Source organism: Coccinella septempunctata, chromosome 8 (genome assembly GCF_907165205.1).
Source record: "Coccinella septempunctata chromosome 8, icCocSept1.1, whole genome shotgun sequence".
Lineage (NCBI taxonomy): Eukaryota > Metazoa > Arthropoda > Insecta > Coleoptera > Coccinellidae > Coccinella > Coccinella septempunctata.
This window is the reverse complement of record NC_058196.1, coordinates 14716108-14729376: the sequence shown is the minus strand read 5'-3', so window position 1 is coordinate 14729376 and position 13269 is coordinate 14716108. Positions and strand designations below refer to the sequence as shown.

The 13269-nt window shown below is 33.3% G+C and overlaps 1 protein-coding gene across 1 annotated transcript in view; it reads right to left on the bottom strand.

The window, feature by feature from the left end:
• The window catches only part of LOC123318868 (phenoloxidase 1), a 33105-nt gene extending 28487 nt beyond the window's left edge, over nucleotides 1-4618 (bottom strand). The window contains exons 1-2 of the mRNA XM_044905634.1: nucleotides 4577-4618; nucleotides 775-892 (exon numbers count right to left, since the gene is read on the bottom strand). Coding sequence (XP_044761569.1) covers nucleotides 775-888 — 114 coding nt within the window. The 5' untranslated portion in view covers nucleotides 889-892; nucleotides 4577-4618. The remainder of the gene's footprint in view (nucleotides 1-774; nucleotides 893-4576) is intronic.
• Between the last annotated feature and the right edge of the window lie 8651 nt (nucleotides 4619-13269).

Below are 13269 nucleotides of genomic sequence, written 5' to 3'. Positions count from 1 at the left end.
CTTGTGACGTAGAATGCCTTTACTAAAGTCTAGTAATTTTTGTTAATTAGACAACAGTGGAACAGATCAAGAAGATATAGAATCCTATATCCACACATTTCAAAAAATTGTTTCTGTGTCTATATATTCTTAAAAACGATGACATTTATGTCATTGTTTGATATTTCTATGCACTGTTTGTTTTCCTTGTCAAATGTGATCACCAAACTTGATATTTGTTAAGTCTATGGTGATCATAAAATTTTCATGACCTTTATTGATTCGACGGGCGTTGCCGGATTGTGAAAATGACGTAGAATATTCATAAGAGAGCACTTCTGAAATCAGAATTTTCGTAAGTGAATGCAGACAAAACGCAATATGTTAAAATTCTAAAAAAATATATTTCGATATATTTGAGTTATAAGGATTTCAATGACATATATTTTGAAATTTAGGAAAATACCCCATTACAGATTAGATAAAGTTGAAAAGTAGACGAGTTCAAATCCAATTGAATCGCAATTTTTTTAAATGTTGACAAAAATTTCGCATGACTATTATTCCGAAACAATCCTTGATGAATTTTGTATCAACGTACTCGACGAGTAAAACATTTCTAGTAGATATCAGGAATGCAAAAAAGCTTTGTGTAAATCCGAAACCGTGATTCAATTTGAATTCAGCATCGAAATCCCATTCTAAATTTGCCCTTCAATTCAAACCTTCATGTTCGGACCATGCTCGAATATCTCGCTTCAATGGTTTGCAGGTAAAAATAGTTTATTTACTCACCAAATAGTTGTTAGGTATATCAAATACCACCTTTCCATCTCCCTTGGCTACAAAAACAGGTTCCTGGGGACGTTCGAAAAGAAGGGAAATATGTTTCTTGGTGCCTGATGACATTTTTCTGGAGGAAGTTAATAATAGATTATAACAGATCTTTAAGGAAGACATATATAGGTACCTATTTATTATTTCAATCAACACAATCAAAATTAGAGATGAGGCAAAGCTTATAAATTGCTCTAAATGTACAAAAACTAATCAATTATCTACACTGGCCCGCAGATAGAAACAAATTCGCTTGAATTCGGACTTGAATAACTTTGGTGGTTTATACCAATTTCGATGATTTTTTGACAGGTTGCTGATACTTGCATCTGCATAATGTGCTTATATCGATTTTGTGAACAGGACGAATGGAGACGTTGCAATATACAGGGTATTGCACAAAAAACTGCATTCTACACTTAATCTCGAATATTTTGTAGAAAAATTTGAAAACTTAATGATATTTCTTACTAAGACATATTCAAGCCCTATTTTTTCTTGGGATATCTCTATCTATTGTTGAAGAAAAAAATACAGGTCTAAAGGAAATAACACAATAATCCTTCATTAGACAGAGGCAACTTTTAGGAAGTATTACAGTCCCTTGACAGAAACTATCAACGTTAATAGATACGATACATTAACGAGTGCTTATTAGAATATAGAACCTTATATGACCTTACAGGGGCAAATTTTCTGCTCATGCACGACAATGCTGGACCACATGTAGCACAAATAACCAGGCAATACATGAACGAAGCCGACGTTCTAGTATTGGACTGGCCACCAAGAAATCCGGATTTTAACCCTGCGGAATATGTGTGCAATATATATGTATACTGTATTCACATTCATTTTAGCAGTCGGTTGGCCATGAAATAATTTTCTCAAGTTTTTGTAACTAGAAGGAAGTAAGGTTGGCACTCGTGAAAGGTCGTTAATGTCATAACGCCGTAGCCACAACTTATATCAATTTTTATTACGAAAATGCCGAAAGTGATTCAAAAAAGAGAGAAGAAAGGGTTTCAGGAAGTGCTATTTAGAATTCAGGTCCGCTCATTCAAATAGTTATACCCTGATATTCTAAAATTCACAATACGTCAGACGGTAGCGAAAATATTCAATGTAAGAGAATTTATATGTTTCATCTGAATCTGAACGACTCATATTTCAGCTGAATGTTTCCACAATCAAAAATATTGTGAATGAATAGGATGACAAAGAATTTCCTTCTATTGGGAGACCCAAAAAGTGGGCATTTGAAAATTTTTTGGGTGAATTGATGCGAAACGTTACTACAGGATTTTCGATGAATGTCATCGTAGAATAAGTTTCCGAAAATTGATTTTTCTATTTTTCATTTGACTTGTCCCAAACATTGTAAATGTTTTAAGGTACCAATAAATACCTAATTATTATTACTATATCAATGTATTAAGATGAACAGCCACAAATACGAGCCAGTTGTCCTGTTAATTGTTTATTCAAGTGAAATTTTTGTTCAAAGGTGAAGTTCATCTTCACTTGAAACTTCCTTCAATTCCTTTTACTTCCATTGATGCAAGATGATTTTGTTGAAGAATTTTACATTTTTGTAATTATCTGTTAAATCTTTCGAGATATACTCATTCCCAACCACTGCATCATATGCATTTTATCTTCGGATTAATATTTTTGAAATCTACAACTGATGTAACGTATTCAAACTTTTATCTAAAGAAGGTAGCGAACATTACCTCTCCTCAAGCTCGTGCATATTATGATATTATACTGATCTCTTGTTTTCCATGCAAATAACTAGATTTATGCCTTCAATTAGTTTGTATAAACTTCAATTACGTTCGTCACATATTTTCCGAAGAGATTCGACATTGTGATAAAAACGTAATAACAGAAACTTTTACGTAGAACGGGCAACATAGCGTTGATTTAAAACCCAAAAATGTTTTGACAAGCGTCATAACCCCACATTTTCGTACTATACAGAGTGATATGTGTCAAATTTCCATGGCTAACCGACTGCTAAAATGAAAGTGAATGGAGTATAGGTACTAGGAAAGAGGTTAGGTAAATTTGAAACTTTAGTTATATTAGCACAAGCAATGACAGATGAGCAGCATCAGACACCTCGTACGCGGTTGTTGCTTTGATATCTATACCCAAAATGATGGAACTGTTATTAAGGTTCGTGAAGGAAATACTCGATTGTAATAAACATATCAGGATACAGCTGCTGCCATTTTATTTTCAAGTTTTTTGTAGTCTATAAAAATTATTGCATTATTTCCTATTTAAAGATGTGTTTTCACTTCAAGGACAGAAACATCAATATGCATAAAAAAACAAATTTTTCAGAATGTATGGGAGTTTAAAATGTCATACTGAAAAATATCGTTCAGTTTTCAAATTTTTCTGCAGAACGTAAAATGCAATTTTTGTGCTAGCCTGTAAATCGCATATTAACGCGTCTACTAATCCTGTTCATAAAGTCGGCAATGAAAGCATCAGCAAAATTATCCAAATTGGTCGAAAATGTTAAAGTTATTCAAGATTGAATTCAGGAAACAAAAATTTCTGTCTGATTGAATTTGCTGTCCAGTGTAGTTAGCTGTACAGGGTATCCCAAATTGCTTGATTTTGGGATTTTGGCTGTTTCTGGTACCACGGGCGTAGCCGGAAGGGGGGGGTGGCGGGTTGGGGGTTCAACCCCCCCCCCCCCCCGAAATAATATAGGCACATAATATTAGTTTCAAAGAGTCTCAATTTATATGTCAAAATCAGAAAAATTTTATTTCAAACCCCTCCCCGCAACTCAACCCTGGCTACGCCTATGTCTTGTACTTTTAAACTAGATAGGGAAAAACGTTGAAAGGAGTCCTGGGATCGATTTTCGTGAAAAGTCTATTAGTGAAAACCGTTTCAGGATGTCTTCATTTGTTTTGAAGATATAACAAAATTTCGATATTTCATCGATTTCGAAAATGTCCTATAACTTTTTCATTTTCGAAAATATCTTAAAACAAATTGAACTTTTTACAGGCACTTTTTCACAAGGAATCAGACACTGTATTCAATTTTTTTTTATCTTTCGTACTAAGGGTGGAAAAAAAAACAACTTTATTTCAAATACGAATGCATTCTTTTTTTGATTTCAAAGTATTCGACAAAAATTAGCTTTTCAAAAAAAAATGTATATACAATATATGTCGATATATTACATTCATTTTATTGAAAGAATCAGCATAAAAGTGAAATAACGAAGTTGTTTTTTTTTCCACCCTTAGTACAAAAGATTAAAAAAAATTGAATACAGTACCTGATTCCTTGTGAAAAAGTGCAGAAAGCTTAATAAACTTCTCAGATATTTTCGAGAATGAAAAAGTTATGGCACATTTTCGAAATCGATTAAATATCAAAATTTGGTTATATCTTCAAAACAAATGAAGATATCGTGAAACGGTTTTCACTAATGAACTTTTCACTAAAATCGAGCCCAGGACTCCTTTCAACGTTTTTGCCTATCAAGTCTAGAAGTACCAGAAACAGCCAAAATCAAGCAATTTGGTATACCCTGTACACTTCTAACTAAAACTCTCCGAAAAAATTAAAACTTACAGCAAAATATCAGAAAAGAAAACCACGAAGAAACACAAAATGAGGCAAAAGTTAGAAATTATTATTCCTCCGCCACACAATCTTTTAGTAAGTTAAGTTTTACAGAATATGACATTTTTTTCAATAATAAGACATGTAAACTCACCTGATGTTCTTTTCTAATCGAAAAACAGAAATGAAAGAAAATTTTTTGTTTCTTCTTTTATATAAGTCGAGGATGGGAGAAGCGGATATAACTTATCGGAGAGCAGTTGATTATGCAAAATAACAATTCAGTGGTTACGATTACTCTAAAAAATATTGATGATATCTTTCTCACCACAAAAAATGATTACTTTGTATCTTTTTCGTTATACCCAAGAAACTGAGATTCGTATGAATTTCATTGGAATCTAACACAAAATGCGATCTTCGAAATTTTCCTTTCACTTTCCAAAATACTTTTGTTTGGCAATTGAATCGCATAATGGAATGATTAACCCGGAAGCATAATTTTCAGGAGTTAAATCAATAATGCAGACTGCAGACGTCTTTTCTGCTAGGAGAATAAAGATTTTGGAAAATTGCGAGGACCCGCCAATTCTAGGTACTCTTGAGGCGAACATTTTTTGAATAAAATTACCTTTTGCCAGGTAATTTAAATTTGAATAGGTAAGATGGGTACGGTAGTACGAATGTAAATGAATAACCCCCGAAAGGCTTAGGATGTGGGGCGGAAGTTTGAGCAAAATTCATACCATTGTATGGCAGTTGAGTGGACTCAATTTGAGCCTTTGTAAGACTGAACTATTCAGCACACTTATCTCGTTTTCCCCCTTGCATTGTCTCTTTCAAATTGAAAATCAGCTTATGCTCCAGATGAATTGGGTGTTAAATTAATCTATTTAATTTTCAAAGTGAAATATGATTAAATACGCAAATTATCAAATCTTAAAATTTTAACGAAATAATTTACGTACAACCTACACTGTAGGAAAGGTACATAGGTACTATAGGTAGGTCATGGTGAAACACTACCATATATTCATGTTAATTTGTTTTCAAAATATTATCAGTATCTAACTGAAAGCAAAGAAAAAACCGCTTCAAATTGCACACCTGAAAAAAATGTGGCTTATCTTGGGATCAAAAATGGAATAACTTTTTATCAATCCTCTAATTTTTTATATATTTTATATCAAACTGTTCTTACATAATTCGACAATACGTTTTCATCATCATTTAATTCCCGTTTCATAAAATAATATATGAATTCCTTTAGAATTCAGGGGTAGAATTTCCTTGCCTCACTTTGTAAAAAAAAATTTTTCCAGAAGATAGCACATCGCAAGATGTTCATATTGCAAATTCATCATATCATCAAGAGAAAATTGTCGACTTCCCTTGGCATCCAAGTACAGAAACAAGCGAGAGACAAGTTGAGAAATTACAAATTTTGAATCTGGAAAACCAGGAAGAAACAAGAAGAATCTGCTATTTTCTTGCAGGAAGGTGTTCTGACAAATAATAGGCTATTATTTGTAGTAGGTAGGCCAATATTCCTTAGCTCTTCTAAGCTTTCGCAATACTATTACTCTAACTTTTCCAAATTAAAATTGATGAAAGAAATAAATCGCAACCGCAAAACGCCGATTTTTTTTTTCTTTGAAGGTTCAACTTGAAGATGAAATGCTGCATTATGTTCCAAGAGGATCGTTTCTACTGATAAAATCATACAATACAAACTGAATGAAATGAATCAACGTCTTCATTACGGTAATGTCAAATGTTCAATAAAATGGCGGCCTCCATTTTTATTTTCAGGTGATTAGTATAAGTGTTTATTACTAGTCTAAAAAATGTATTCAATGTGCACCAATCCAACGTTCCTACATCTAGGCACCAAAAATGTCATTCTCAATTTTATTTCACCACATTTCACATTGAGGCTATACAGGGTGTTCCAAGTTCGAGTTTCTGGAGAACTGGACATATTTGAACACTGAAAATTGGGATTATGATATTGTTCTATATTCTCTACTCAGCTAAAATATTTTTGGAACCTGAGCATTTCCGGTTATACCAGGAGTGAAAATAAATTTGTTCAAAAATTTTTTTTGCATTTTTTCGTTTAATATGATTGAATATTTAATGCTGAATATAATTCATACTTTATGTCGTACGTGGAGTCAAATTAATAATATCAGCTTCATATCAATAATCTATCGTCGAAGAAGATACAGCATCCTAATAATTCACAAGTGACAGATCTAATAATTTTATCTGAAATTTTGTTTCATTAGTTCACATTCTGAAATTCTATCATTTGTGGATTATTGGGGAAACTTATCTTCTACGACCATAGATTATTGATATGAAATAGTTATTTTTCTACAAGTGTGCGCATTCAACTTTTTTTCCGCACGCATCTCAAGTTGCAAAAAGTCACTTTCCCAAAAGGTGCGGGAAAATTCGCCTGCTATTCCTTCCCCGCACGCATTTGAGTAAATTAAATTCTGTCATGTTTCTATGTACAGAAAGCCAACGATAACATCCATGGTAACGGCATGCACGTCCGTTATTATACAGGGTGAATCCTGTTGAACTGTTCATACTTCACACAAAGGTAAAGCTCTAGTGGACGAACGAATGATCACAAACTCACAAACTAAATGTCTCTGGTTCTTATTTGAAAAACGAAAGTTATGGGCAAATCTTGATCCCAATTTTTGACACAACATTTGGAACACCCTGTGACAAGTGTACAATATTTCCACATTGTTCGACTTCCAAAATGTGAAAACTGTTTTTGCTTAAGATATTTAGAATGATAATAATAAACTTAATACTCAATACGCATAATGTTTCCTACTTTTTACATTTTTTTTTCCGATAATTTGAAAACTATTTGAAAGAATACAACGGTTTTAACAGGAATGTATTCAGCATTGAGTACTCATTCATATCAGAAACGAAAAACAAAACAAAAATTTTGAAAAAATTTATTTTCACTCCTTGTATAACTGGAAGTGCTTAGGCTCCAAAAATATTTCAGCTCAGTAGAGAATTTCGAACAACATCATAGTCCCAATTTTCAGATTTCAAATATGTTCAGTTCTCCAGAAACATCTAATAGGCACTCGAACTTGGGACACTCTGTATACAACTGGAATAACGAGCAACAACAACTGGAAAGAGCAACTATATGCAACCTTATTTTCTTCTGCTTTTTTCTAATAACTAGGCCAGTTTGATGGATTTAAATACACCATACACCGGATGTTTTCTGGATATGTTTTTCCAACATATAAAATTTTACGTGATCCATCAGGTTACTTGACTATACCATGGACAAGGATGTGCAGGTAATATATAAATTGTACCCTCTACAAAAGGCATTGTAGACCCTTTAACCATAGGCGACTTGATATCCTCTGGGTATAATCTACCCGTAGTTGAGCTATACAGGGCGTTGGACTTTTTTATGGAAAACTAATCATAATTTTGTTTGGAAAATTTGCACAATGTGATTTTCGACAATAAATTTTCCCGCTTAAATATTTCTAGAGCTCTGCAACTTCTTACCTATGCCGAAAACATTCTACTACTCCCTTATTTCAAATGGTACACTCAATATCGGCATCGTTAGATAGCCGATTTTATGGGAATTCCAACAATATACCACACCTTGATAAAACATTCAACGGTCTATGAGTTATTGGTATTCTCATGAAGGCGAAAATAGAAGGTAAACTTCTTTTAAAAAAATCTTTACCACATGTTCAATCTTTCCATTATGTAGTATTATAACACATTGTTTGCTGTTTAGACCTGCAATGTACAGGGCGTTTATGAGAAGATCATCATGTTGGACAAATCGAAATCATCAAAACTCAAGATTTTCTATTGTTTCAGTCGATTCTACGTCTAGAAAAAAGGAGAGGTTACTTGAATAAAACCTTTACCTAAAAAGGAAACTCTTAAGAGTTATCAAAGATTAACTTGAAATAAGGGAAAAGAGCCATTATTTTGACCTACTTGATTATTCCGTGACTTTATTTTTTTTTTTCTTTTTTTTGTCTTTTTGTAGATTTATTCCCGGTAACGGGATACAGCAATGAATGAATGACTTCCGGAAACTACAGAAAAAACTAAAATGTTATGCACATTTTTTCATCTATCTAATAAATTGTTCATGAAATGTGAAAATTATTCATGAAATATCGAATTTGAGTTTTTCTCTATGTTAAGTTACAGATTAAGAAAGCAGTTCCAAATGGTTTTTTTGCCTTATTTTGACTGTTTCTTTGAAAACTCTGAAAATTTCCATTTAGATAGAACCTTGAACTAAAAACAGAATTATATGATTTTCATTAACATGCATGAGTTGTTAAACCACGACGCACGTGTTTGGCTGTCACAATAATATCTTCGGTTGAGTGATGGTAAACTGAAAATCTTGAATTTTGATTAATTCGATTTGTCCAGCATGATGAACTTCTCATTACCAGCTTGTACATTTCAGGTCCAATGGTCCTAAGAGCAAAAGTATTATACTTAATACTCCATAATAGAAGAATTGAAAATGGTAAAGATTTTTTTGAAAAAAACCACCTCTGCAGAAATATTTCAAAATAAGTGACCTCTCGTTTCCACAATTTTTTCATAATACCTAATCCCAATAACTCATAAACTGTTGACTTCTTAATCAAAGAATGGCATACATATTATTGAAATTTTTGCCATGAAATCAGCTATTTAATGACTCAAGAATATACTGGGTTTGATCTCTAAAATAAGAAATTACTTATATAGGCTGTTTCCGGTATAACTGGAAGTTGCAGAAGTCTAAAAATATTTTGGGGAAAAGTTTCTTTGTCGAAAACCCTTACATGCAATTGTTCATCGCAGAATTGTGACTGGTTTTCTTTAAAGGTCTAATAGTCCATCGATATGAATCACCCTGGATACATGTAAATATATTCTGAATACATACAGGTAAATAAGTAGGTACAAAAAAATTTCTGCTGAAATATGTAGGTAAGTAAACAGTGACGTCTACTCCACGTGATTTGAATATTTTTCATTCCATTTTGACGTTTAAAGGTGACATTATTCAACCCATAGCTACAGGTTAACTTGACGTTTATCCATTCAGTGCAATAAAAAAAAATTTCTAATTTTGAATATAAAGTGACACTTTTTGAAACTCATTGACGTTTTGAAACGTTTAACTTTCCGCAACCAGTTACGCAGAGAGTGAAAAATTAAATAATTTCAGTTACTAGACGATTTCAAAGAAATCTCCGAGAGAAGCTTTTAAAGACGTTTTTTGTACTTTTAATTTGAATTCTTAGCAATATCCTACTCAAAACCAGAAAAAATATTGTTTGAAACACGTTAGGAAAGACTATTTTTCGTATTTTCCGTGAACATGACACATGATTAACGTTATCTTGATCTTGTTGCTATGGATTGAAGAATGCCGTAGCAACAATTAATTGAAGCCACAAAACAACAGCATATTCCTCTTATATTATTAACTTCATAACAGAGCAACATATAGTTTTTTTCCATTTAAGAATGTCTAGAGCCAAATAACCGTCATTTGCGGGAACTTTCAATTTATTTCTTAAATTTAACAAAATTGCTACTGAGGCGCATCGATTGCTCGTAGATGCATATAATGAGGCTGCATTGAAAGAAAGATCATATCGTGAGTGGTTTCAAAAGTTTGAAAACGGTGATCTTGACGTAGAAGACAAAGATCGCAATGGAAGGCCAAAGATTTAGAGTTGCTCCATCCAAGCGAAACAACCACTGGAACTCTTTACCGAACATAATTAAGGAGATTGAGCCGAGCTCTCAAGGAAAAATGCCTTCAATATTACTCCAGACACGACAAAATTATTCTTCCACATGATAATGCTCATCCACATGTAGCAGTTTCGGTGAAAAACTATTTAAAAACACTTGATTGGGAAGTGCTACCCCACAACCCCACCAGCCGTATTCACCAGATATTGCACCGTCCGATTATCATCTGTTCCGGTCAATGGCACATGCTCTATCCGAGCAGCGGTTCACATCATATGAAGATACCATAAATGGGGAATTCTCCTCAATTTGGGTTATCACAGCATATATACAAGTTTAAACTGAATAATTATGAGTTTCATTCATGAATTTTTCAAATGCACCGCGGAAACTATTCGAAATCATTCTTCAAATATGAGGTTTTAAAAATTAAATCGCTTTCTTTCTAGTTTACGATTTGGCAACAGCGCCTACTACAAAATAAAAAGAACAATGGCTTGTTTATAAAATAACAGCTGTTGATTTACAGCCATCATAAGGCGCGTACTCACTGGCGAGCCACAACCACAACAACAACCGGCCATAAAAATCCCATAAAATTTTACGACCTTCCTCGTTCGTCGCAGACTTCATAGACAGCCATCTTTGTCTATCTCATTAAGGTAGTGTATTTGTTGTCCTTTATTATCGACTCATATTTCAGTCGATGTTGCCAACATGTGCAATAGAAACCAAACGCTTCAAATTTTAAATACCCATTTTTATTTTACATTTACATTACTTAAAATATTTTTTTTTTGGGAAACGGTTGAAATGGTTATTTTCTGAATATGACGATACTTCATAAAAAATACATCTTTTTCGTCAGAAGGGGTATTCCTTATTGGGATGATTCGTGGATAGCCCTAACTTAACTTCATAGCACCTACAAGAATATGGTGAGTTTCTTGCAAAGCTTTCCAACAAAACGTTGTAAAAATTTGAGCTTGACACTGATATTGTGAAATACATATTTTAAACCCGTTGCAGGTACTTGAAATTTCATTGAAATTTGTCACTCTACTGCATGGGGGACAGGAAAAGGGCCAGGAAGAGCAAGCACCACGAACCCCATTTAGAAGTATCGGTGCCTCAGATACTGAAATCAATATAATTTAATTTTCTTGTCAGTATGCAAAAAACTATAACGAGCTTCCAGCCCCACCCAAAAAGCCCTACTGAATTTATAAATATACCGTACTTATTCCAAATCTCTTTCGTCAAATTTTCGTCATATATGAAACGTTAACGCAGAAGCCAATTTCAAAGTGATCAATTTCCACACAGGGCCGCCTAGAGCTGTGTGGGGCCCCGGGCAGTAATTTTCACCATACCAATTCAAAATAGGGAAAAATAATGTTTTTTCAACATCCCAGAAAGATGATGTATGAGAGAAGTTTTCTAATTACTTTTCAAAACTTACTTTGTTTTATCTGCAAAAGGTAGGAAAAGGAATTGAAAATAATTCTTTTTCTCGATATTGAACTTCAATTTCACCTCAATTTTCGACCCTATATTCAACCATAAATATCCAGTTCTAGTTGACTAGATATATGGAAATGCCATATATTGAATGGCATTTCTATACAGGGTGTTCCTAAATTGAACGTACAAACGAAAAGGGGAGATTCCTTAAGTGAGAAAAAAAAGTCCCATAAATATGGGGTCGCAAACGTTTCGTTTTCGAGATACAGAGTGTTGAAGTTTGAATTTTTTTCAAGTTTTTTTCTCGAAATCGTTGGTAGATACGACAAAACTACAAGAGATCGAAAAGTTTAGTATAAGAACAAAGCTTCTGTTCACATTTTTTCAAATTAACAGTTGCTCACCAAAAAAAAGTTCTGCAGAAGAACAGGTGGCAGTGTTCCAGAAAAAATATCACCCTGTAGATCTTCTATCGAAATTGCCATGTCACGTGGTGACAACTCTAAAATGTAATATCTATGCCAAATTTCAGTTGAATATCTTGTGAAGTGTAGATACTATGAGAAAAAAACTTGAAAAAAATTCAAACTTCAACACTCTGTATCTCGAAAACGAAACGTTTGCGACCCCATGTTTATGGGACTTTTTTTTCTTAAACTCACTTAAGGAATCTCACCTTTTTGTTTGTACGTTCAATTTAGTATATCGAATGTTTTTTTCTTTTTCTTGGAATGCTTGAAATTGAGAAAATAATTTTTTTCGTATTCAACCCACCCAAATAGTTTTATGTTATTGAAAACATAAATCTAATAAGTCATCTTTTTCTCACGAAAAATGTATTTTTTCATAATGAGGAAAGGGTGCACAACAATTATAGGAACAATTTCAATCAATCTCTTGGGAATTCAGCCCACCAATTCATTCAACAAGCTATATTTCATGTTATTTCGACACTATAGACTATGGTACTTTTATTTTTACCCACATTATTTCTGAATTCGATTATCATTAAAACTGAACCGAGGAAACACTTCGAATTGAAGAAATTCAAATAAACCAAATTCCCGCCACAATTTCCTCATACGAATATGGCGGAAACTATGTTACACTTTTGTTTATGGAGGGGGTAGAGCTCCATATTTTTGTTACAAGGGAAATATACAACGTTATATTATATACACATATCTTTGGAAATATGGAATATGGTCCCTCCCCTTCCTTTACCCATGGTAGAGACAGAATATCTACCTTAAAGATTCCTACTGCCTGAGCTTCATGTCAAATGGGAAGAAGCATCCTCTTTTTCGCGCGAGAAGCAGAATGTCGTCCTCTATCGTGAAAAAACTGAAACAATACTCAGTCATTGCGGTATCAAGTTGACAGCAGAGATATATCCCTGGTTGACAGTTGACCGTACATATAAACAATCAGACAAAAACTTTGTAATAGTTAATAGTCATTATTGAAGATCTGCAGATTAACTTTTCAGAGTTGGTAGCCAAAGCTTTCGAAGAAATAGAAATTACTTAATTTTATGACTCTGACTGACGGACAGAACGATTGACGTACGATCATCGA